The 26,826-nt window shown below is 38.1% G+C and overlaps 1 protein-coding gene across 1 annotated transcript in view; it reads right to left on the bottom strand.

The window, feature by feature from the left end:
* Positions 1 to 21,238: 21,238 nt before the first annotated feature.
* Positions 21,239 to 26,826, bottom strand: part of wdr18 (WD repeat domain 18) — a 110,193-nt gene continuing 104,605 nt past the window's right edge. The window contains exon 10 of the mRNA XM_007240181.4: positions 21,239 to 23,793. Within this exon, the coding sequence (XP_007240243.1) occupies positions 23,665 to 23,793 (129 nt within the window). The 3' untranslated portion in view covers positions 21,239 to 23,664. The remainder of the gene's footprint in view (positions 23,794 to 26,826) is intronic.

The following is a 26,826-nucleotide window of genomic DNA, read 5'->3' as shown; positions in this document are numbered from 1 at the left end:
CACTGCTCAATAACATTCCACACTGTAGAAAAAGCACAATATTAGGCAGTGTTCAAACTGCAGGCAAATAAGACTTGTTTCTCAAATAAGATCTGTTGTGATGATTGATTGATTAGACTGGATGTGTGTGTCTAGACAGCCAGGCCAGCTGCAACAAGGCAAGCAAACCAATCATTCTGGACCCCCAGACAACAACTGGTTATGAACTGAATGCTGTGTTAGAGTGCCCCTTTAAATTTTGTGGTGGTCAATGTAGAAAAGTACAATAAAACTGTTATCAGAATTCCCATCAAGGGTCCCTCCACCTAGTTGCAGACAGTAGCCAGGCATTAGAAGTGGATGGATCTGATGCAACTTCACTGCACAGCAAGGCGCCTGGCAACCAGGGTTGCCAAATTCAACAAAAATATCCATCTCAAACTATTACTATTAATATTAAAGTCATTCTTAATATTGTAACATTCGTGTTTTATTAGTTCTTTTGTAACAGTTTTAGAACCCAGTCAAGAACATTTAATAGTAACTTAATTAGCAAATTTATTTTTTTATTTTTCATTTCTGTTCTTGCCCCTACTGAACTCTTTTCTCTCCTCTAACATTTTTTTATCTTGTGATTTTTGGTTAGATTTTTTCTCTCTTGCCCTCCCTTTCCTTTTTTTATGCAATCCTTTATGTCGTTATTTTCTCCTGGTTTTTATTGTTGTAATTGGCGGCCGCGGTAATTTTTAAATGTAGCCCAAAAAAAAATGTGACTGGATTTTCTAAAAAGCCCAATATGGCAGAAAAACCGTGAACCTGGCAACTCTGCTGGCAACAAATTCAGTGATCAAAAATCCAAAAAATAAACCAAAAAACAGCAGCACTTGTTGACCAGAGAATTTCCGATTTATTAGAGATGCACAAAAAAAAACAACAAAAAAAAAAAAACACATTTCAGCACTCAGGCCTTTATCAGGGTTAAAAGACTAAGGTTAATAACATTACAAAACACCCAATGAGAACACTCCAATTACTGAAGGTCACATAATCAGCCAATGAGACGCTGACAGCTCAGTTCCACAGGGGAATTACTTCCACCTAAAACTTCTTAAAAGTTCTTCAAAAATGAACACAGTCACCAATTTTATTAAGAAAAGACTTTTGTTCAAGATCACACAGAGGAAAAACTGACAATCCAGCTCAGTATGTTTTTAAAACTGGGATGTTTTAAATTTGTCTTTCACCCTGATGAAGGCCTGGGAGCCATTTTTGGATCACTAATAAACCAGAAATTCTTCAGTCAACAAGAGCTGCTGTTTTTATTTTCTATTTTTTTCCCTGACACTAGGCAGCAATAGTGATTTCTATTTGTTGAGATCCTTTCAGTTGGCAAAAGATGAGTCTTAAGCAATCATGAATCCAGAAGAGAAAGGGGAGAGAGAAAGGAAGAAAAGAAGAAACAAGACCTATACCTAATACAGACATTATGATTTAAAAAGGCACATTTTTGATACACAGACAGACATGTTGGTTAAAATTATCTTTATTCATTAAATTATACTGTTTTGTGGCTTTGAGATTATCAATTCAAATTTATTTGTATAGCATTCTTTACAACAGATGTTGCAAAGCAGCTTTACAGAACAGAGAATCAGGCAAAATATTAAACATACAATACAGAATAGAGAACCCCCAGTGAGCAGCAGAGGCAAGGAAAAACTCCCTGAGAGCTGGAGGAGGAAGAAACCTTGGAAGGAACAAAGACCCATCCTACTACTGATCAGACAGCTTTTACATGAATATTAAAAATTCATTAAGCATTCACACAGGTCTAATATATTGAGATGTATAGCAAAACCAGTAATGAAAGCAGTTAGAGTTCATATAAACTTGGATGCAATCGGGAGCGGAGAGTGAACAACCTGAGGCAAGTTGCAAAAACTGAACGATTTGCAGTTGATCTGTGGTGGCTGATGGGGAAGCTCAAATTAACCACTAACAGGAGGACTGCAAAACAGAAAAAAAAAATTAATTAGAATTAATATAATACTTAATGTTTGAATATTTGAGTATTTCAGTTAATTTAGGAGATTTTCTACTGATCCATTCCTCAAGAAATGTCGAGACAGCGTAAGGGACAGTTTGTGTGTTCAAATTATGTAGTAGAAAACCAAAAATCGTCAAAAATAGAGATACTTGTTTTTCATTACACAGCAACAATATATTTTCACTCCGCATTTAAAAAATTAAGAAAGAAAGCATACTTATCTGTGGTTGTTTACTGTCGTGGCTGCCATCCATGTCTTCATTCAGTAGGAAGAAACCATTGTGTTGGTTTGTGGGGACTTTTATTGACAAGTTCCCCTCCAAAATGACAGGAGGTGACATCACAACACTTCCGGTTTGGTGCTGAGATATGTTTGAGTCTATGACCACAATAATTTATTGTCCTGATGGACAGTTCTGGCGGAAACAGGAGAGTTGAGGTGCACATTCTGCCGTGATTTGAGCAGCCGTGGTTTTATGTTTTTTTGGATACAATCCGGGTTAGCACCCAAACATCACGTTCAGACAGCTTCCTCATACAGCGTCCACAGTTAATCCTGTTGGATGTGGTTGGTTCTTCTTGGGGGTATGCTGACATTACCCTGGATACCGTGGCTCTTGATACATCACAAAGGCTTGCTGTCTTGGTCACAGATGCGCCAGCAAGACGTGCACCAACAATTTGTCCTCTTTTGAACTCTGGTATGTCACCCATAATGTTGTGTGCATTGCAATTTTTTCTGCTGTTTACTAGACAATCCTAAAGGAGAATATCCCAAGTATGGTCATCTGTTCAGGACCTCAAGCTCGGGTGTACTTGGGTTCTGTAGAAGGGAAGGACAATGATCCAAAGTGCGCAAACAAGTCCAGCGCCAAATGGCTTTAAAAAAAAAAAAAAAAACATCCCGTGGCATCTGTTTGTTTTAGCTGACAGTTCCTAATCACAAATGGTTCCCTGCCTCAGGCCTGGTTGTATAATCAAGGTCTGAGACCTTTTCCCTGCCTTTGCAAAGCTCAGGATGCCGACAGTTTTGCATAAGACTATCAGGTTGCAGGTTGTGAAGGACCTGTTTGAAAACCGTTGCGACAGATGAAATGAATTATGAATTAAAGGGAGATAAACAGATGTCAAGCAATTATGGCAGTGTTTACACAGGGGTTTTAGCTCTCGCAACACTAACACCATCTGGTGGAGTGCCAGAAGAGCGGCCGCGGGATGTAAAGGTGGACGATCGCGTTTCAAAAGTCGTCTTTTTTTTCGTGGGATGACTTTCCCTCTCTTTGAAAAGGCGGCAGAAGCGTGTCTGGTCCTGGCGCTCGCTTTTTAAGATAGAGGCAGTGCGACACACAGTCCTGTGCTTTTAAATGTCACAGCGCTGTTTTAAAATTCCCCGGCCGTCCACGCTACCACATGAGCGTGAAATGTAAGACTGAGCGCGGCATTCGGTGCATTTGTACACATTCCTGCCAGGTAGCTCACAGCCTGGAACATCTATAATCTCCATGGATTATGCGGAGGTAGGAATACCCAAATGCCACCACGACCAAATGACCTGAGCGAATTCTAGAGGTGCTACCAGGAGCTTGTTAACTTCCCTCCCTCTTTCATTACACATTCATTAGGAGGAGTGGACACTGGGCTTTTCACAAGGTTAACGTATTACTCATCCATAGGATGAGTGATGGCTGTGAATATATAAAATCCCGGCATATATTACATATATTATCTACATCTTCCTAAATGTTACATGGCGCTGGGTATCCAGGCCGAGACAGGCCAGGTCAATCAATTCCCTCTCGCGCTCCGAACCGATGGAGAAGGATACCATTTCATCTTTCCCCTTCCAACCAGGGAGCGTTTGAAAACTTTCATTCATGATTCCGTGCATCTGTCAGCAGCTTGCATTCCAAATAAACCGCCTGTCAGATGATCGCAACACCTCAGGTATTTAAGAGGCTTGGGAGTTAGGCAAGCAAGTCATGAATATTCCATGATGCGCAAGCTAGGCTGTTATGCCCTCAGCATTCAATAAGCTTCCAATGCCTCTTCCAATGCAGGAAGTACATTATTACAGAGGTGGTTACAGTGGCATGAATAAAGCGTGGACACCCCTGGTCAAAACTTCAGCGACTCTGAAGAAAATGAGAATAGAAAAGCAACTGAACTCCAAAAGACGACTTCATTTCAGTTCATTACGCTCAGTGTCAGTGCTATTCAGAAGGAAGATAAAGCTTAGCGGGTAAAAAGAAATGATTCTGACAAATATAGCAGAACAGTAGCTTGGTGCACATTAGCACATTTGCTTTCCAGCACTAGGGTCCTGGGTTCAAGTCCCCATAAGGGTGGAGTTTCTATGTTCTTATTGTTTCTGTTTCTCTGGGGACTCCAGTTTCCTCCCACAGTCCACAAACATGGAGATGAGAAAAAAATTGATACTCTAAAATTGCCCTGGTGTGTACAAGTGCATCTTCAAAAATTTGAATATCATTGAAAAGTTACTTTATTTCAGTTCAAAATGTGAAATTCCTGCTGGAAAATGAAATCTGCATCTCAATAAAAGTTGTCAGCAGAAAAATCCTCTTTAGACTTGATAAAACAAAGTGGATTAACCCCAGCAGATGACATGGCTCTTCATACCATCACTGATCATCAGTAAATTTTTACATTTTATTTGGAAATCAAGGGACCAGAGTCTGGAGGAAGAGTGGAGAGAGACACAGTACAAGCTGCTTGAGGTCTAGTGTGAAGTTTCCACAATCAGTGATGGTTTGGAGAATCATGTCATCTGCTGGGGTTGATCCACTGTGTTTTATTATTAAGTCTAAAGTCAGTGCAGTTTTGTTTTCCCACAAAATCTTACAGCACTTCATGCTTTTCTCTGCTGACAACTTTTATAAAGATGCGGATTTAATTTTCCAGTAGGACTTGGCACACTGCCCACACTTCCAAAAGAACCAATTGATCTTATATAATATTCTAATTCTAATCTGAGACACAAATTTTTGGGTTTTCCTTGGCTGTAAGCTATAAAATATCATAATCATCATAAATAATAATAAAAGAAATAAACGCTTAAAATAGATTACTCTGTGTTTAATACATCTATGTAATATATGAGTTTCACATTTTAAACTGAATTACTGAAATAAAGTCACTTTTTAATGGTATTCGAATTTTTTGATATATATATATGGGGGTGTAGGTATGTATGTGGGACTGTATGCCCAGGTATGGATTGGCACTCTGTACTCCAAAGTATTTATTTATTTATTTATTTTCACTTGGGAATATATTGAGGGTTATCCTCATTTATATTTTACAATATAAAAGGGATTGAAAACATTTAATAAGAAAATTGAAATAATGAGGAACAAAATAGTTTAAAAATTAAATAAAAGAAATACTAATTTTAAATCAACATTTAATATACATGAATAAAACATATATGTAAAAAAAAAAAAGAAAATTCTAAAAGACCATAAAAACAAATTGGCACACAAAAAATAAGAAATTTATAAAATGTAAAATAAAGAAAAAAGATAATAATAATAGTAAAAGTAAAGTAAAATAAATAAAATGAACTAAGAACATAGGACTCAAAATAAAAAAAACATTAGAATACAAAATATAAATAGTCATAAATAAATAAATAAAAATAAATAAAACTTTTTTTTTTAATAATAAGAAAAATACATTAAAAAACTAATTGAAAATAATCACAGGCTTTCTGATGGTGATTAGGAACTAAAAGTTTAAAACTATTTAATGATCCCAGTGAGCTGAGCTTTCCTGCAGTGAATAACTCCAGCTCGCTGGTGCTGCTCTGTAGCTAAAAGCAGATTTTCTCAGTTCACTAAAAATTCTTAGTATCTGACAGGTGATCCAGCCACTGGAGCGAGTCTGATAATTATCTAAAAATCAGAAAAGAGACATAAGCTGGCAAATGGCCAGAAAGTGATTTATAAATAAAAATTAGCCAATGAGATTCTGTTTGTGCAGCTAGTGAGGATCAGCCAACTCAAACACCTATCATTTTAGAGTGTACTACTTACCACCAGATCTTTACCTTTTTTTATGCCATTATATATATATTTGTTCTATTCTTCTGTGTTTTATTTTATGTTTTTTTTTATTTTATGTTTGAATATGTTTCTTATTGTATTGTGTTTTTGCTGCTGGATGCCTAAATTCCCTTCAGGATCAAAAAAGTATCTATCAATCTATCTAATATTGTATATTTCTCTGTATGTTTAATTGGAGGTCATTCCCACCTCCGACATCTGATTTCCAGCTCCATAGTGCCTAAATGTAGCCAAAATTATGAACATGTCAGTTGTACATACAGTTTGTATGTTTACATCATATTAATACATGTTAACCAGGGGTGTGTCCACATTCCTGCACATCAGGACGCGTTTTAAGGAACTGCAACCACTCGTCGTTCCTCGCCGTCGGCGCCAAAGAAGGCACTCCTGGGAGCGTTAAATCCTGCCACATGATTCCAGCCTAATTCCACGCTGCCTTTATCCTGAACTCGCTCAGACTGCAAAGCATCAGTGCATAACAGGATTGAGCTTTTGTCTGTGTGGTTTGTATTCAAAGTCAACAGACCATCCAAACGCCACTGAAACCATTATTAATCAGCAAAGGCTTCACGGGCCCTCAGAAACCTACTAGACAGAAATAGACAGGCAGGGAAGCGAGGAGATCTATTCAGGTTCGGGGTGTTATATAGTGAATAAGCTCTACACTGTATCAGGAGGAATGACCTTGCCTGAAAGAACCTTACACTGAGAGCCCTTCTTGTGTATTGGATTTAATTTACAGATCTCAAAAAAAAAAAACATGTGCACTTCCAAATATGTACATGCCACTGTCACAGTGCTACTTTAAACTAAAATTTATTCAGCATTGTGCTTTCCTGTAGTGCATTTCCACCAAAAGAACTCAAGACTCAAGATATTAATTAATTTTATTAAATTTAGAGTATTCAGAGGTGAAATGAGTTTTATCTTTTTTCTTTTTGGAAGGCCCTGCCTCTGCTTTCCTTTTTTTTTGGGGGGGGGGGGGGGGGGGAGCCTTTATTTGACAAAAATTGACAGTTACAATATCACAAAAAATTGCATATCAAAAACATTTCATATCATATTACAATAATTATTAATATTGCCTCCGCCATGATCTGCTTTCTCTCACTCACTGAACAAATCCCGTCCGGTAGGGGGGAAAAACACTGCCCGCCCACACTAAAAACTGATTGGCTGTCTCACAGACTCTTTGCAGAGAACAGGCCAATCAGAACCCTCTCTGTTTTCTCTCTCTCCTTCCCACACGCGATTAGAGAAAAAAAGTCTGTGGCCTGTGTGCGCGTTTGTGGCACTCGTTCTGAATTCCGGGAGATTATATGTGACTCGCGGGCATCAGGGAGCCGCTACCGAAATGCGGGAGACTCCCACAGCTTCAGGGAGACTTGGTTTGTCTGCACAAAAGAACCTGGTATTTTTCATTTTCCAACTGCGAATGAACATTCTTGATTCCAGAAACTACTTTTGTTGGTGGAAATGCAGTAAACGGTTCAAAATTAGGTTCACAATCCAAAATGGTGCCTGTTCCACATTGACAGAAAAGCCATGCTAGATGTCTTCTAAATAGAAAACAACTAATTTTTAAATAGTAGGAAAAAAACAATCAAAGACACTTTTAGAATTGATTTCTACATTTTATCCTCTTTTCTCTCAATATAAAAAAAAACAAATACCGAATTCCTATTCAACATGATTCCCCCTCATCACTAGTAATTCCCTCATCACTTATCACTAGAGGGGTTAAGACCATAGCATGCCTCCTCCAATACATGTGAAGTCATCCACCTCTCTCAGACTCCGGCTGCTGATGGCAAGCAGCATGATCCAGAATTCAAACTGCCAATTCAAATAGTGTCTTGTCTGCTGGACCACTCAGAGCCCAAAACCCAAAAACAAACAAAAACTGGCAATAACTTTCTTGAGTTTACATCATGTTGAGCTGTGAGTGAGTAATGAGGGATGAAAAGAAAAGGCAATGCAGCAAATATACTGACCATGTACAATGTCTACATTTTTTGCCTTGGGCAAATGTAATTCTAATCTGTAATGACAAAGAAGGTTCATGTGGGACAGATCCTGATATCACCTTTGTCTATTGGTCCACTCTGAGCCCAAAATGCTTTTTTTTCTAATTTTTTCCCCTTTTTTCCCCAATTTATTTAGCTTTACAGAGTAGCCAGCATGTTCGGAGGAAAGCGCAGCAACTCAGTTCTGATACATCGGCTCACAGATGCCACCAAGCTGCTTGGCAATTTCCCAGTAGACCTTTCCAGCCTTGTGGAGGTCTACAATTTTGTCTCTGGAGGAATGGGCCAAGATCCCTGCTGCAGTGTTTGGTGCAAACCTGGTAATTGCAAACGAAGGCTACTGTACCAAATATTAACATTGATTTTTTTTTTTACAGGTGTTCAAATAGTTATTTGCAGCAGTAACACAAATAAATGATTTAAAAAAAATCATACATTGTGATTTACGTTTTTTTCTTTTCTTTTTTTTTTTTAAGATTATGTCTCTTACAGTGGGAGAACTCGCGAAGTCACAGGATGTTCAAATACTTATTTTCCTCACTGTACATCAGGGGTGTCCAAACTTTTTTTGTTTGGGGGCCAGAAGGAGAAATATATTTGAAGTCACGGGCCACACTCTGTAATAAAACAAATAATGAAATATACCACTTTAAATAATACATTTTTCCTGATTATTTCATTTACACACCATTTTACTTGACTTGCTATCTTTATCTTTGACAGTGTTTTGTAAACTAAGATTTTTCAAATTGATGTTTCATTTCATGATGTCTCTTAATATAAAACATCTTAATTACGGCAACTTTTAGACTCTTTTGCCCCGTTTTTCTGCACTAGAAATGCGCACTCTCTCCGCTTTTAGACTCTTTTGCCCCGTTTTTCTGCACTAGAAATGCGCACTCTCTCCGGTTTTAGACTCTTTGGCCCGTTTTTCTGCGCTAGAAATGCGCACCCTCTCCGCTTTTAGACTCTTTGGCCCGTTTTTCTGTGCTAGAAATGCGCACTCTCTCCGCTTTTAGACTCTTTGGCCCGTTTTTCTGCGCTAGAAATGCACACTCTCTCCGCTTTTAGACTCTTTTGACCCGTTTTCTGTGCTAGAAATGCGCACCCTCTCCGACTCTTTGGCCCGTTTCTGACACCTAGCTTTCAAACTTTGAGGTTCACATTATAAAAACCTGCTTAACAGTGGGCCAACTTTCATTCTATTTCTAAAATACCTCGCGGTATTTGGACACCCCTGCTGTACATTGTGTTTAAATGTAAAAAAAAAACAAAAAACATGTAAAATCTATGACTTAAGCACATATCTCCAAATATCATCAGATTATTTTGACGTTTTGTAAATTCTTTTACACATTTCTGTGCTAATTATCTAATTACTAAGCTCTGCACACACAAAGTAAAAACACAAACATGCAGAGAATGAATTACAACGACCCTCCGAACATCTGGCTCCCAACTTTTCATTCAACATCATTGAATGAGTTTACAGACCTTTTAATACTCCATCTTCCTCCTCCTCTTCCTCCTCCCCTGCCTGTAATCTCAGAACTGGGTTTCTGCACTTGGATGGGATGGAGCAGTTCCAGAGGAGCTTAGCAATGCGGACTTCTGGCTTTCCTTCCTCATCCTCTGCCTCATTATAGGGGTATCTAGCAGGACAATGGCAGAAAATGCAGAAGTGTATCCACTGAGGCTCATCCTTGCTGAGGGCCACAAGCAAGCTGGAAATAATGAGCAGCTGAAGCACAGAGGAAGCTCAGAGCTTCCTGTAGTTGGAGGCTACAGCTGGGAATGAAAAAAAAGTGACTTTTTACAACTTGTTTTAAAAATTGCAAGGTGTTCATCTTCTCAGCATTACTTTAAGAATGTTCACACGAGACATTTTTCAGCTTCTGTTTGACTGGAAATGTGGAATTTTTGCAAATATTAAAGTTTTAATGTGTTTTAATGTTTTAGTGTCATGATTTTTATTGCAAATGTTCTTAAGTAATGTTAAGCTTTACTTTAAAGTACTTTTTGTAAATTCTATGCAGTTTTCTTTAATGAGGTGGTGGGATTTTTGCTGCCTGGTTAAAGCAGAATAATCCTTTTAGGTGGTCAAATGACATTTATTTAATTATATTTTATTTTATTTTATTTTTTAATATTTTTCATTAAAGGGCATATATTATGCAAAACTCACTATTTGCATGCTTTTTATTTTCTCTGCCCCTATATACACTCCACCAGAGCCCCACCTAGATTGAACTAGTTGAAAAAAACGTTTTGTCATTTTGGTTGAGAACCTCAGACAGTAAAAAAAAAAAAAAAGCAGTAGACTTTTTCTGAAGGAGGGATCTGTACCTAGTGGCAAGTCAGCAGATGAGGGAGATGTAAGTAATTAAACTTTCAAATAAGAAGTTTTGTATTTATATCACAGTTAAGCATAAACTTCGTTGTTTGTGTTTTCCAATTTAGTACAAACTAAAACTAACTTATTTGGATGATCATGACATTTTAAAGAACTTTTTGTACATTTTATACAGTTTTTTTTGATGGGGTGGTGGATTTTTTGCTGCCTGGTTAAAGCTAAATAATCCTTTTAGGTGGTAAAATGACATGTTTCTTTTATTATATTGTATTTAAAGATTTTTCATTAAAGGGGATATAATGTGCACAACCCCCTTTTGCATGCTCTTTTATTTTTTTATAAGTGTGAAAAGAAATCCATCAATTCATTTTCAGATAATGAGTTGAAAGTTTCATGTCATTAATCATGTGATTCTATCGTTTGTGATGTCACAATAAGGAAACCTGCATAGAACCACAATGGCACACCCTGGCACCGCTAACTAGTTGAAGAAACACCTTTTCAGTCATTTTGGTTGAGAACCTCAGACAGTACACAGCAGGATTAGCCAGCAGACTTTTTCTGAAGGAGGGATCTGTACCTACTGCCCGGGGCAAGTCAGCAGATGAGGGAGATGTAAGTAATTAAACTTTCAACCTAAACATGTTACGTTATTTTATTTGTATTATTATTATTTTTATGTATTGGCATGTCAATTTTGTTGCATACTGTCATTTTCTCCACACTCAAAAAAACAAAAAAAAAACTCTTGGGCCCTGTTTTTAATTTTTCCTACTGAAAGCACTTCTTTAGATGGTGTCCTTTTATTAAAATAATGTAACTTTATGTTTTAAAGAGATTTTTGGCAGCAGTTAATATAAACGTTGGATAACCCAAACCCTCCTAGTCCTAGTATTGTTATTATTGCGATTCATTGCTCTCATTATTGACCTCGTGCTTAAAGCTGGTGTTGTGCCGAATTCAGCACCCCCGCCAGGAAAAGCACCCCCTCTCGGGAGCGCGCACCCACGTCTTCCATGGCTTTAATTGTACTTAGAAAATGGAAATACCTAAGATACATTTGTAAGCTACGCTAACTCATAATGAATAAGGAAAAAAGAAGCGTCACCTGCAGCCTCTCCTGAGAGGTGGTGCTTTTCATGGCGGGGGTGCAGATTTTGGTACGCTTTCAAAATAAAAGTTTATTTTAAAGCAATTTCTCCTTTTTTCTGTCCAACCTGTTATTGTCCACCCTGTTGCACAGCTTGCCATGACAGGAAATAAAATGATAATGATTAAGCTGGAAAATATGATTTCTATGTAGTTTGAAGTCTATAAACGTTTTAGTGAAAAGAATAAAAACACATATGGGATCTATGGACATATTTTTAAGTTATGATGGACAATACTGGACACAGTTTTCTCATAATAAACCATCTATGAATGTTTTCCAGACACACGTTTATCAGTTTCATCAGGCCATTTCAACCTGTTCCTCTCAGAGCCTGACAAACACTGGTGAATCTTGGAATCACAACCAAGGACGCCGGTAGGTGGGAGATGATTTTAGAAGATACTGCCCAGTAGAGGAAATTACCAATGACATATCCCATTGGTAAACAAGGCACTAAGTCTGTATTGTGACAATAGCAGCTCGGCAGACGTGGCGCTGATTGATTTGCAGGAGAGGAGGGAAGACTGAAAGCATGCCGCCATATATTTTCCATGCGGGTCGATGGTGACACCCATTTAGAGATTGCACTTTGCTGAAATCGGGGAGCTGCTTTGTGGACGGATCAGGTAAGAATTTCTGCTGCTCATGCAAGACTACCGTGTTGTTTATAAAGAGTATTAGACTGGGGTTTCTCAGCCCTGGTCCTGGAGGCCCACTGACCTGCACATTTTAGTGCTTTGTCCTTTTTAGAGCTTTTTTCACACCAGAAATATTTGTAATAATCAGTAATTACATTTGGGAGTGGTTCCCTTGTACACTGTAAACCCATATGTTGTTTGAACTCAAATGATTGAAGTTTTTATGTTTTACATAAAATTGGATATTTCTAAACAATACTCAACTATTTTGAGTTATTCAAACATTTATGAGCACATATACATTCAAACAGAGATCTTTGAGTTTAACCAACTTATAATAACTGAGTTTAGTCTGTTGCCATTAACAGTTTCTTTTCCATTGGCTTCTGTCAAAATCTATTTGCATACTGGGTGTGTCCAACAGTTTCTGACTAACACTCACCATCAGTGTGTAGTGATTCTCCCTGGGCTACCTTACAAATAAATCAAGTTCCCCCTTAGTTTTAAGTAACTTAATGTTTTAATTTATGCTAACTCAAGTTTTTATTACCCCAAAAAAAAATTGAGCAAACCGGTTGCCTTAAAAAAAGTAAACTCAACTTCTCCGGTCTTACAGTATCACAAAAATAAAAAAGTTAAATTAATTTCCCCTTTAGTTGTAACAAACTGATGCTCTAAGTTATGCTAACTTAAGTTTTCATTCCCCATTACTTTACTTCCCCACTACAACTTTTTTAAGGCAACCGGTTTCCTCAATTCTTTTAAGTAAATTCAACCTATCCGGATTTACAGCGTGGTGAGAATGTGACACTGTCTCGATCCGACCCAATTATCATATATGGGCAATTCCTTCGAATAGGTGCCATTTACTTGCTGTAACTCTTCCAAATTAAACTTCTTTTTTAATTTTATTTTTGAATCTTTTTTCAACTCTAGATCTAAAAATAACATATATTTAACTATTCAAAACATGTACTGGTCAAACTAAGACAGCTTTACTTAATTTTTACAAGGTTTTTAATCTGAAGATGGTTACAAAACTCATGTGACATTTAAAAAGCATGTTTAAAAGCAAGTCCACTAATTCCTCTGATTCCTTTAATTTTCTCCCAAGAAAGTATGAATTAAAAAAAAAAAAAGATTGACTGCATGTTTAAATAATTGATATTTATGACCACAAAAAACATTCCTGTTACTGTCACCCATTCCTGCTACTTTTTATGTTTTGAGTAACAGGAATGAAAGTAACAACAAGTTTTTGGCATAGAATTAGCACAAAATAAGCCAAATTGTGGCTATGCTAATAGCATGAGGACACTGAACATATTCTAGTGATTTTCCCAAAATTTGTATTTTAAAAATAAATGAATAAGATCTAAGAATTCATTTAGGTAACAGGACTGAGTGTTGAGATTGAGCTCCTCAGTTATAGTTACAATAAAATACAGATCAAATATACAGAAAAACAAATGAGGGACTTAATTTTGGTCTTCCCATGATCTTCAGAAGAACCAACTTCCTGTTGTAGATGTGACTGAATGTGTAGGATGTTCCAGATGTTTCAGATGATCAGGATAATGCGTTACGGTAACAGGAGTGAGTGAAACCCAGGGACATGACTAAAATGTGTATTTTTTTTTTTTATAATTTTATTTCTGATTTTTCCCCATTTTCTCCCAATTTGGATATCCAATTCACCGGTGACGCCCGTGACCCTTGGAGGATGCGGACGAGCACACGCCTCCTCCGACACGTGTGAAGTCAGTCACCCCTTTTTTCGAGCTGCTGCGGATGAATCATTGCCTGAGCAGCTAGCGCGCTCGGAGGAAAGCACAGCGGCCAGGTTCCGATTCATTCACTCACAGACGCCTCGTGCCGCCCAGCGCCACCTTAAGTGTGATGGGGAGAGAGCGCCATCTACCCACCCGGAGGGAGCAGGGGAAATTTTGCTCCCTCTGAGCACCTGCAGCTGATGGTAAAGCTGCATGAGCGGGGGTTCGAACCTGCGACCTCCCACTCATAGTGGCAGCGCTTTAGACCGCTGGACCACTCGGCACCTAAAATGTGTATTTTAACTTAAATATTAGGGGATTATTATGTAAAAATTCATACTTGGAGTCACAACAATGCAAAAAAGTACATCTCTGAGGGAGTTTAATAATCATATTCCATGATAAAGTTTATACACTGTGTTCCAAATTATTATGCAAATAATATTTTCTCAGATTTTCTAAAATTACCTATATGAATTGCAGTCATTGTAATTTTCTAGTCATCATCAATTAGAGTACAATTGAAAGGTTTTTGAACAAACTGCCAATGATAACAGTATATTTAAAAAAATAATAAAATGCTCAAAATGCACTCAAAATGCATGTTCCAAATTATTACGCACAGCAGAGTTTTCAACCTTTTTATTTTTATAAAGAACAAAAAAACTGTATTTTGTGAAATTATAAGCATTAGCAGGTTATTACAAACTGAAATCAAACAGTTTTCCAGTCAAAACTTTATTCTAGGTGATGTTACATTTGCACATAGGACCCCTTGTTCGAAAGGATCTTCTGAACTCTCTCGTCCATTGAATTTGTCAAGTTTTGGATGGTATCTGCTTCAATTCTTTTGCATGAGGACAGAATACCCTCCCAGAGCTGTTGCTTCGATGTGAACTGCCTCCCACCCTCATAGACACTCCTTTTGATGATGCTCCAGAGGTTCTCAATGGGGTTGAGGTCAGGGGAGCATGGGGGCCACACCATAAGTTTGTCCCCTTTAATGCCCATAGCAGCCAGAGATGCAGATGTGTTCTTTGCAGCATGAGACGGTGCATTATCATGCATGAAAATGATCTTGCTGCGGAATGCACGGTTCTTCTTCTTGAACCATGGCAGGAAGTTCTGTTTGAGAAACTCCACATACATTATGGAGGTCATTTTTACCCCTTCAGGGATCCTAAAGGGCCCGACAATCTCTCTCCCCATGATTCCAGCCCAAAACATTACTCCACCTCCTCCTTGTTGGCGCCGTAGCCTTGTTTGCATGGGGTGTCCATCAACCAGCCATCCACCACTCCATCCATCTGGACCATCGAGCGTTGCACGGCACTCATCGGTGAACAAAACAGTTTTAAAGTCAGTCTTCATATATTGTTTGGCCCACTGGAGCCGTTTCTGCTTGTGTGCAGTGGATAGAGGAGGTCGACAGGATGGCTTACGCACAGCTGCAAACCTCTGAAGGACCCTGCACCTTGTTGTTCGGGGGACGTTGGAGGCACCAGCAGCTTCAAAAACTTGTCTGCTGCTATGACAAGGCATTTTTACAGCTGCTCTTTTTACCTGACGTAATTGCCTGTTGGAAAGAGTCCTCAATTTTCCCTTGTCAGCACGCACACGTGTGTGCTCTGAATCAGCTACATACTTCTTGATTGTGCGATGATCATGATGAAGTGTCTTGGCAATGTTGATTGTAGTCATGCCTTGACCTAAACACTCCACAATTTGTTGCTTCTCAGCAGCCGACACATCCTTTTTCTTTCCCATTTTGGCTGAAAATGTAGGCTGCTTAATAATGTGGGACAGCCTTCTTAAGTAGTCTTGCCTTTAATTGGACACACCTACCAAATTAATTAGCACAGGTGTCTGCAATTGCTTTCAGTGATACAAAGAGCCCTGTCACACATCACCATCAATGAGTTTAGCTGACAAACAAAAAAAATCTTACCTTACACACCTAAACACTTTTTGCATAATAATTTGGAACACAGTGTAGTGAGGACAGTGAGTGACAAAGGCTATTTTGGTATTTTTCAATGTACTAGACAATAAGCTTTATAATAAAATGAATTTTAAAGTTAGTTTTGTGCACATTTTTACGTGTAATTTCCTGGGGACAGAAATGGCCCCCATTCGGAGGAATGGGCCTTATACTCTTTTTATTTAAGCTAACATCTGCTGCACCATTTAAGGTGGAATGGGAAAGATAGCTAGCTAGCAACGGATACAAACTACTAGCATTTTTTTATGCTAGTTATATTTTTTATATTGTTGTATCTATTGGTTATTGTTTTATTCATTTTTAACAAGGAAAATTCAAAAATGTGTGGGTTTTTTTGTTTTTCGTCACTTGTACAGCCATTTGCCAGTGATCTCACAGCCCTTTTTTGATTGTGCCTCAGAAAAATCTCTGTTTGAAGGGTGATGTAGCCCTAATACTTCCCTCCTACCCCTCCAGCCTAACAAGAATCAGGACCCCCTACCTCTAGACGTGTACACTTAAAACAGAGGGGTAGGGCTTAGTGGTAGGGCCAAGGGGTTAAATTGGATTGGGCCCAAGTCTTGATCTTGAACCTGAATCATACTATATTTCAGACTCCTCCAATTCTTGTTCTGTCATTATCTTGGCTGAGGTAGTCAGATCCAGCCTTATGATATTACCCGGATGCTGAGAGCATGCCCTTCACTCGCCCGCTTCATGCTTATGATGCATGATTCCCAGAAAGAAAGTTTATCTGAACAAAAACTGAAAATCTAATTTATATCAAACCCTGTTAGGGCTCAGTCTAGCTCAGAATTACTGCCACGATATGGATTGATGCATAACATGTCATTAAACACCAGCATGCTGGTAACTTCATATATCTTTAGTTTTCCAGTAGCAGGACTGAGGAATACAGAAGAGCAGGTGTTGTGCTCTGTTGAAAGTGGGGCTGTGGGAGACAGTGAGGAAGAAATCCTTTCATCACGCATTCACACTTCAGTGCTTCGCTTAACCAAGCAGAAAACAGTGGAGACCGGCGTTCTGTGGAACAACATGCCTGCAGTTTACCCAGCTTTGACGTACCACACCAAGATACTCTTTTTCTCCAAACTCTCGAGGCGTCCAGAGATCCCTGATCAGAAAATAAGTCACCATCATGTTTTTCATGTTTCTTTGATAAGCACTTTATCTTTTACTCCTTTACGTCTTGTACAGTAGCTCGGTCTAGGATTGCACTAACGTCGTGAATGTCGCTGCTGGAAGAAAATCTTTATAGAAAAATGACATCTGTTAATGTAAGTCCTAAAGATTGGAAAAGTTTGCTTTGTAAACTTTCTGTGGGCCAGCACATGAGAAGTTATGTAAAAGACAGCCTGCATTTTTTCAAAAAACAGAAAATGGAATTGCAAGGTTGCAGGAATAGGAACTATAAAAGCTGGTACAGGATTAAGCTGAGAAAACTGAAAACGGGAATATAAGAAAAGGTAACTTTCTAATATACCATTAAAGAGGAGGCAGGACACTTTATTAACAGGATTTCTCTCATCATGCCTGTTGAAGGATAAAGTCCTGCCCTTTAGATAAAACAGCCAATCAACAGTGGAGGATGGTCAGTGTGCTAGTGGGGAATCCCCTCCCCATTCTGAGAAGATGTGCACAGGCACAGTGGCCATAACAAGCCGAAAAAAATTGTTTATTTAAAACATTTTTATACCACAGTTAGTTCCGACCCTGCAATGTGATTGGCTGAGAGGCGTTCTATGAGTGCCGTTATCAGCCGGTAATGCACTGTAACCGAAGCTCTCCATGTATTACTTCGCCACATACAGGAATCCTAGCAATGATGCAGCGCTTTTAATAAAAACAGAGCAGAAATTGAACTATTTTAACACGCCCTCTTTAACATAAATTCTTACAATAACAGAGATAATGGAACTGTGGTATAATCGCTATAATACACTTGAGGTTCTACATGGTGCTATAAAGTGTAATATTATTGGCACTGCTGTGCTGATCCACAGCACAAGGCCTACAACCGCAGCACAGCAGTGCCAATATTACACTTTATAGCACGAACCTCAAGTGTATTATTGCTTAAATGTCTCAAATGCTAATAACTGTTCATGATGTATTATTGTTATTATTAGTTTAAAATATGTTTTTGAAATTGTCATTTGATGAACTCTAAAGTGCCAGTTTCAAGATGTGCAAAACTGTCATCTAAACAAGAGGTGCGCAATTTGAAGAATCTAAAATATAAAAAACATTTTTTTGATGAGAAAATAATTCTAAATGTTTTTCTTCATAGTTTGGATGATTTTGGTATTAATCTACAATGCAGAACATTTTAAAATAATGAAAAAAAAAACCCCACAGTTTTTAATTGAATTTTAGGTGTGTCCTATCTTTTAACTGGTACAGTATTTCAGCGAGGTGATTAACCCAGCTAGTAATTTATCTTCCGAACTGTCTTTATGATGCCAAATAAAACCAGGCTTTGAAAAACTTAACATGATTAATTTATGTAAAAAAAAGCTAATGTTAAAGTTTCCAGATTAATCAAAAATACATTACAAATTTAATTTCCCTCGCAAACCCCAGGAACACAATCAAGTCAGCCAAAAGAACAACAGCTCCTGACTTGCACTTGAAGGCACAGTAAGCGTTTATGAAGCTTGGCTTGAACCTGGTTGATTAAGCTCTGATGAGAAACAGATGTGAGACCATTCAACTGTACGTCAACCCGCTATGCTACTGCTACGCTAAGCTACCGCTACGCTAATCTAGTTAGCTATTCTGTTAAAGCCTTCAATCCACTTGTAAAACAAAGGACGACTAATCTGGAGGCGAAAGGAGCGTCTTACCTTACACCCCGGCACTCACTGGAAACACCTCCTTCATTTCACATTCAGATGAGAGTCAGCAGAGAGTGGCCCCTCACAATAGAGCCACTCCAGTCAAGGGCGTCCTGGCGGAACCTCGTTTTGTTGCCCTCCATTTTTCCGCACTCTTTCATTTCGATCTATCTGGCGCGCGCCCCCTCGGCCGATGATAAAAGCTAATGAGTTCCCACCGTCGGCAGCCAGCGCAATAGGAAAAGAACTTGGGGGGGATTAAATGAAGTTAAATAAAAGGGGCAGATCCCTTCAGTGAAAGAGCGAGCGCGAAGGCCAATCTCTGCTTCTTCATTAAGTGTTGTGGCAGTAACGCAACAATTCATTCTCTCCTCAGCTCTTTCAGACGATTTATCATCACATACGTACGCGTCACGTTTGAACTCCACAAAGCATGGAGGGTAAAAAGGGTGTATTGATTTACTGTAAGAGCTCCCGGCCACAATTTAGAACACAATATCACTTGGTTAGCCAAATCCCTCTCAAGGCTGCTGTTATAGTGGGCACCCACCATGAGACCACAATCCCGCCTTCAAAACCATTTAAGAGCTAACAAAGCCTTCAACAATAAACCACAGTCCCTCGCGCCTCACCTCAAACACTCGACTAAAGGAAACGAGGGACTAGAATCAATAATAAACCTGCAATAAGAGTTCATTAAAGGGTTAGGGTTATACCCTGATGTGCTAAAAAAAAAAAAAAAATCATAGAAAAGGAGTATGTAAAATGATTATGAAGTTTTACCTCAGGGAACGAAATGGAAACACTCAACTGTATAAATATCACACAACAAGTAAGGAAAATCTATATATTTTTTACACTATAAGGTGCACATAAAATCAGTTCATTTTCCCGAAAAATGGTCAGTGCACCTTTAAATCCAGTGCGCCTTATGTATGAATTTTATCAGTCAGGTTGTAAGACGCAGTAAGTACAGAGGTACAGAGTTATACAGGAGTTTCAGTTTAGTTCTCCAGTACCAGGAATGGAGTAGCATTAGCATTAGCTGCTAACCGCTTTTCCCGGTTCAGAGGTGAGAATTATCAGCCTGTAGCCTGCTGCTAACCCCGGCTAGCACTACTTGAGCAGCATTAGCATTACCCGTAAGCCCACTGAGCATTTTCCATTGAAACAAGCTACGTGTGACGACCCACTAGCTAATATTGCCCTGGCCAAACGGAACGCTCAAGGTGGGTAGGTGGTGCTCTTTCCAATTATCACTCTTGTTGTGATGCTGTCCAGCACAGGTGTCTCTTTATTTAGCAATGTAAACAATACAACGGCTTAATACTAAAGTCATCTAAACTATTAAGAAACCATTAGAAACTATTAAGTAAACTAAAGCTGAATAATTTTTATATTTTAGATTATTCAAAGTGCCACCTCTTGCTTAGATGACAGCTTTGCCCATCTTAGCTGGATTTTCTCAGACAGCTTTATGAGGTAGAGTCACCTGGAATGACTTTTAGTTGACAGTTTAGTTTAGTCGTCAAAAACCTTGTCTTTTTAGTGAGAGAATCAGTTGTGTTGTGAAGAAAAAAAAATACTTTAAGAAATGAAGGTCAGTCAAAAAAATCTAATAAAATAAAAAAATCAAGAACTTTAAAAGTATCCTCAAGTGCAGCTGCAAAGACCATCAAAAACATCATGATAAAAATGTCTTTCATTTGGACAGCCCCAGGAAAGGAAAAGCAAGAGTTACCTCTGTTGCACAGGATCAGTTACCAGCCTTAGAAATTGCAAGTTAACACCATCTTTTGGTTTGTTGTTTTTAAGTTGCTACATGATTCATAAGGCGTTTCTTAATAGTCTGGATAAGAATTGTGTTCAATGTTTTGACTGGTACTGTATGTGCTAGTAATGCGCTATAGAAGGCATTAGCACTCTCAATGGACAGCACAGTGACTCTCAGCACAGTGACTTCCAGCACAGTGACTCAGAGAATTAGTGCAGCATTCATTAGTTTCCAAAAATTAAAAATGGCAAAAGTCATGGGACTCAATACAAGTTCCTGCCTTATTACATGTGGTGCATCATTGTAAATAGTGTAAATTAAAGGGTTATCTTCTGAACTTGGTGAACTCCTGTGTTGGACAGCAGAAGCTTTTGTAGCTGAAGAGCTCCCAGCAATCAGAAGATTCAGAGAGCCCTGGAGCCCTCGCCCAATTGTAATAAAGGACTCATATTTTGCATTCTGGCTTTTTTAATTCCTGCAGATCAACCAGCACACTTTCAGCTCGGAACCCCAAAATCTGCCTCCGGCCTTGTTCAGACGATCCAGATAAAAGAGTCTTAAAAGTAGGAAATGCAAACAAAAGTTTTATTATCAGAAGAAAAACAGCACAAGATATAAAAAGAAGAAAAAAACACATTGCTTTCTTTCCAGAAGATCAAACAACGATTTAACACAAGAGCCCCCCCTGTTTTTCGCCCCGCAGCTCCTCCTTTTACACGAGCTGATAGTCAAACCTCAGCGAATATCCAAAGTCGAACCACATACAGAGGTGAGGAAACCATCCTGAACGCCCCCCAAAAAAACCCCTCTTTTCTGCACGGGAACAGGAGCTGCTCAAACAGAACATTCTTCAAAGGGGAAAGCGCTGAGAGGAGGCGCCGGCTGTTATCAGTCCTTATCCCCCTCTCTCCGCTTTAAGATGACGAGACTCCAGACATTCAGATCTCCATCGCGGAGCCTAAATGAGTTAACCAGATAAAAATCTGGAAGTGCTGCCTTGGTTTGGAACACTGTGCCTGCAGAATGTTGATGATTTTCTCTTATTTATTTCTTTTTTTCACTTTTTTCTTCTTTTGGAGGCAAAAACATAATTCCCCACCCCCACCACCCCCCGCTTCCTTTAAATGAGGTGGTGTGAGATGTGTAGCTTCAGGAGAAACGAGCAAACTACAGAGGGAAGGATGTTTGAGCAGGTCAGGCAGAGGGCGGCTTAGCGGCGAGAGAAAAGGGGAAGCATGACTTGACAACTCTCGCTGAGGAAGATCCGTTCCCGGGCAAATAAGCCACGATGCCCACGATGAAACATGTTTACAGAGCATTAGGCCCAGCATATAGCTGAAGTTAACTTGGAGGCAGAGGAGGTTCAGATCAAAGAGAGGAAAATTCTGACGTTCGCTTGCATAGGGTGAAGACTTGAATTTATATTTTTTAAAAAAAGGGTGGTCTACATATAAAACAGCACAAAAGTAAAAAGGAAAAGTTTGTTTTATTAGTATTTTTTTGTTGTAACAACGCTTCCTGGCTATGAATCTTATATTGTCAGAAAGCCTATTCATTTATCTTTCAAATGGAGACACATATGTGAGGAACATGCATTTGTGGTATGAGCAGGAGAGCTGAGTATGCTGGTTGCACCCAAAAAAAAAAGAAAAAAAAAAAGGTAAAATCTTTGCTGCCATTTCAAAACAGCTTATTCTTGTGTTGCTATTGATACTAGTTTTGAGCTTCCGGTACCGCCATGTTTTGAGACCCCTGATTGGCACTTGACTGGCAATCTGAAAACCTGAAAAGCTCTAGATTATAATCAAGAGAAAGAACTGCTTGAATCTTTGCACCAGGAGTGGCATAAAGTTATCCAAAAGCAGTGTGTAAGACTGATGGAGGAGAACAAGCCAGGATGCATGAAAACTGTGATTAAAAACCACGGTTATTCCACCAAATATTGATTTTTGAGGTCATTATTTCAGGTCTGAAAGCTCTGCATCAGTTTCTAGTTACTTCAGCCATTTCTCATTTTCTGCAAATAAATGCTCTAAATGACAATATTTATTGGAATTTGGGAGAAATTCATTAATTCATTCATTTTACTCAAACATATACCCATAAATAGCAAAATCAGAGAAACTGATTCAGAAACTGAAGTGGTCTCTTACTTTTTTCCAGAGCCGTATGTATTAGAACTATACTGTACCATTAAAGGCATTACCTCCCCCAGTAGACAGAGCAGTGGGTGATATTCATCGTAGCTTTCGTTTCTGTGCAAACAGAAAAGTGAATGCAGAAGATCCACCACATGTCCTGTTCTACAGGTCAGTGTTGCATACAGTTTAGCTTCCATGGGACATGCCAAAAGTCATGGGACCAGTCGAATGTCACAAAGAAGGGGAATTCAGCTGTTTGCTCAGTTGGATTATAGCTTGAAAATAAAAAAATATAAAAAAAAAATCACAGAAAAAGAAAGACCATCCAGTTCTGTTTTCCTCCTTTAACTTCACTACAGAGTCTTCACTACATTCTCATGGGAGACAGTAAGAGCGTGCTGGACGAGGGGGAAGGTCTCAGACCAAGAAAGATTAAAATGAATGATGCAAACACATGAAATGGTCAATTTCTGCAGGAAAAAGATGACAGGAGTCCAAGTGTTTTTCTCTTAAAAAAAGAAAAGAAAAAAAAAGAAGGATAGAAAAAAGGACTAACTTCCATCTATTCTCTGATACTACAGTAACAGTTTAATGTGACCAATGAATGATAATGAAATCCTGTTCAACTGTTTATTACCCACAATAAAAAAGGTGAGTATTTCAAAAACTGGACACAGAAAAAGAAGACACATCACGTATTCAGAAAAACAGATTCGGAATACGTTAGCAATTATACATTTTTGAAATTGTAACTGAAACCCCGCTGCTGCTGCTGTTCACAGATGTCCTCTTTTTTAAACCAGGTACAGCTCTTTAACCTCTGCTAAAAAAACAAAGAGCTGTCTCTCTGTAGCTCTTAATTAGGTTTGGTAAGGAGCTGTGTGGAGAACTCGTACAGGTCCTTGTTGATTTTCTTCAGGGTCCTCACCTCTTCTTCCAACTCTGACACACGAACTTTAGTGTTCTCTCCATCGCCGAACACACTCTGAATAAGAGAAAAAAGAAAAGAAAAACTAGTTAATACAGACCTTACTCACTCCCCTCATATTATACTTAGTGTAAAAGGAATCCTACCACTTTAATTTCAATAATAAAAAAAAAAATGTTGCAGATATTGAATTACCTAATTACACTATGAACTATAAAAATAGTAATCATTTATCTAAAACAAATAGGCTGGTTACAGTCCTAATAAAAAAAACTATATAATAATATTGCAATACAATACAATAATGTTTGCAATTTAAAACATGACAAACTGACCAATAGACATCCTCCATAAAGACTTGGTAATATTGCACTGCCTTCTCACGGAGTAGAGCTTAGATTCTCTGGATTCTAACGGGTCGTGCTCCAGGAAATAGTGTGAGACGTATGCATCTGTCTTTTAATGCTATTTTTATTTTATATAAAGCTCTGGTGTGATAATCACAATGTAGTTAAGCAACCAAGGTTATTATCGTTAATGAAAATGAACGAAATAACGAAAATTAAAAGTGAAAAAATATTTTCATTAACTGAAACTAATAAAAACCGTAATTAAAAGAAAAAAAACGGTAACTAACTGGAACTGTATTGAGAGTTTATAAAACTAACTGAAATAACAGATAAAATACCCTAATTTTCATGTTTGTTAATTTATTTATAAGCACTGTTTCCACTCCAGTAGTTTTACAGTGTTTGGTGTTGTGCCGATTCTGCTCGGGAAGGGGAGTCAGATTCTGCGGGGGCCAGATTTCGGCACAACAGCGGCAGCGTGCGGCACCTTGTGGTCTGCGGCATTACTTCTGTTTACAGTGCTCACGCTAGCCACAAAATAACAACAGAAAACAGTGAGGAAACTGCAGAATTCTGTATGGGATTAGAATAAGAGCGCGAGGGAGATAAAAGCACGTGTTCTGTCGTGAAACAGGAGATACAGTATGAGAGGATGAACTGATAAATCTCTCTCTCTCTTTCACTCATAGTTGTTAATGTTGGTGAAATTAGTTAAAACCTGTAAAGTTTATTGAGTTTTTGAGTTTGTTTATGTGTTTTTCAGATTGAGCTCTCTAATATGATGTGTAAAAACTAATAAACACTAGCAAACCCACTTTAAAAACTAAACTATACTATAAACTAAACATAACGAAAAATTCCTTGTAAAAAAATACAAAAATAACAAACTGTCTAAAAAAATTGCAACCCAGAGGCTACAATCTGTACTTGCCTCTGAAAGGCAAAAGAGCTAGCACTGCGATTAGCAGCTGGCTAATGCTAATGCTGCTTCAGCCTCAGTGCTGGAGAAAAAAACTTAAGCGGAATGTCTATACTGCTCCTAAATGACCACTATAAAGGCTACAAAATGTACTTCTACTCAAAGTTAAGAATGTTTTTTTTGCTATAAAGTTCTTATTTCAGAGATAGGAATGACGCAATCACCACATGTGCAACAAAACCTCTCAAAACTACCATAATAAACAGTGTCTCAGGCGTCAGTCACCGTATTCGCAGCCATTTCAGGAAATAACTTCCTGTGAGGCAGATTTTAGAGGCATTCAACTCTTCAGACGCCCGATTCCTTCCAGCACCACAGTAAACAATTCAGACTAGCGCTCTCCAGAAGGCAGCGTTTCACACAAATCCACTCTGAGTGACACTGTTTACATCTCCACCCTCTGAATGACAAGACCATTAGCACAATTCCCTTCAGAAACAGAAAGTTCAGTTTCAACACTGTTTCAGTACAGGAGCAGAGGGTGGATTCGGGCCGGCTAGACTTTTATTCATTCATTTATTTATTTATTTATTTAAAAGGTCAGCTGTGGCTCAGGGGAAAAGTCTGTGAAGTACCACTTCAAAATAAGGCTCTTTTATAAAAGGCTTATACAGGAATCTATTAATCGTTAATCATTAGGTTGTAAATACTTTAAAAACCGTAAATAAGAAGTAACAACTAGGGGTGGACGATATGGCTCTAAAATAATATCACAATATTTCTTTTTTTTTTTTTATAATTTCATATAAATAAATATCAAAGCTTACTATAACTAAAATACTTTTATACATTCAGTAGAAACCTGTTACAGAGACTATGACTTTGTATAAAATAATATTAGTGTAACAAAATTAAAAATGTAACAAAAATAAAGTAATATAACAACAAAAATCAAGTTAAACTTAATATTTAGTGCTGCATTTAACCTGCAAACAACAATTAAAAGTAAATACAGTAAATAACAAAACAAATACAAAACAGACTACTATTTTTAATTGTTTAATGAATACGACATGGCACACCCCTAGTTACATATACAGAAACAGAAAGGGCAATGGTTATCCAATCTGATCTTTGTAGATGTTTATTATAATTTGTCCTTTCCATCAGTCAGCACTGAACAAAACTCTACCTCAGTAACCGCTGTGATCATGTATGCTCTATATGTTACAGTATGTTATGTATCTCTGCACCTTATTCAGTAGAATTTTGTCTCTTGTCTGCTGTATTTATTGTAGTGATATAGTTTTATGTTGCATCGTTACATGTTTGCACTTTGTTTGTCTATTGTATTGTTGGAATGTACTTTTGGTACACTGTGTACCTGTACAATAAAAGCCTCTTGACTTGACCCTACCCTTTAATTTGCACATGTATAGGTAGGTGTAGGGTGTCTCAATTCTTGTTAGGCTAGAGAGGAAATGTTAGAGCTATATGACCCTTCAAACAGAGATTTTTCAGAGGCACACTCCAAACAGAGGTCTATGATAATCACTGAAACAATGGCAGCACAAGCAACTAAAAAAACCCTCATTAGAAATTACGATAACCAATATATTACTATAGTGTAATAGTTTAATGTGTAGTTAAATGTGTAGTTTCAATGTTTTATGGCCCTTCATAACATGCATAACCTTACATGGTGCAACATATATCAGAGACTGCAGCATTTAGGGTGGAGCGGAAAAATTAAATAAAAGTAGGGGTGTGCCATATTGTATCGTACACAATAATATCTGCAACACTTTTTTAAATATTGTG

The sequence above is a fragment of the Astyanax mexicanus genome, chromosome 16, assembly GCF_023375975.1.
Source record: "Astyanax mexicanus isolate ESR-SI-001 chromosome 16, AstMex3_surface, whole genome shotgun sequence".
Classification (NCBI taxonomy): domain Eukaryota; kingdom Metazoa; phylum Chordata; class Actinopteri; order Characiformes; family Acestrorhamphidae; genus Astyanax; species Astyanax mexicanus.
This window is presented reverse-complemented; position numbering and strand designations above follow the sequence as displayed.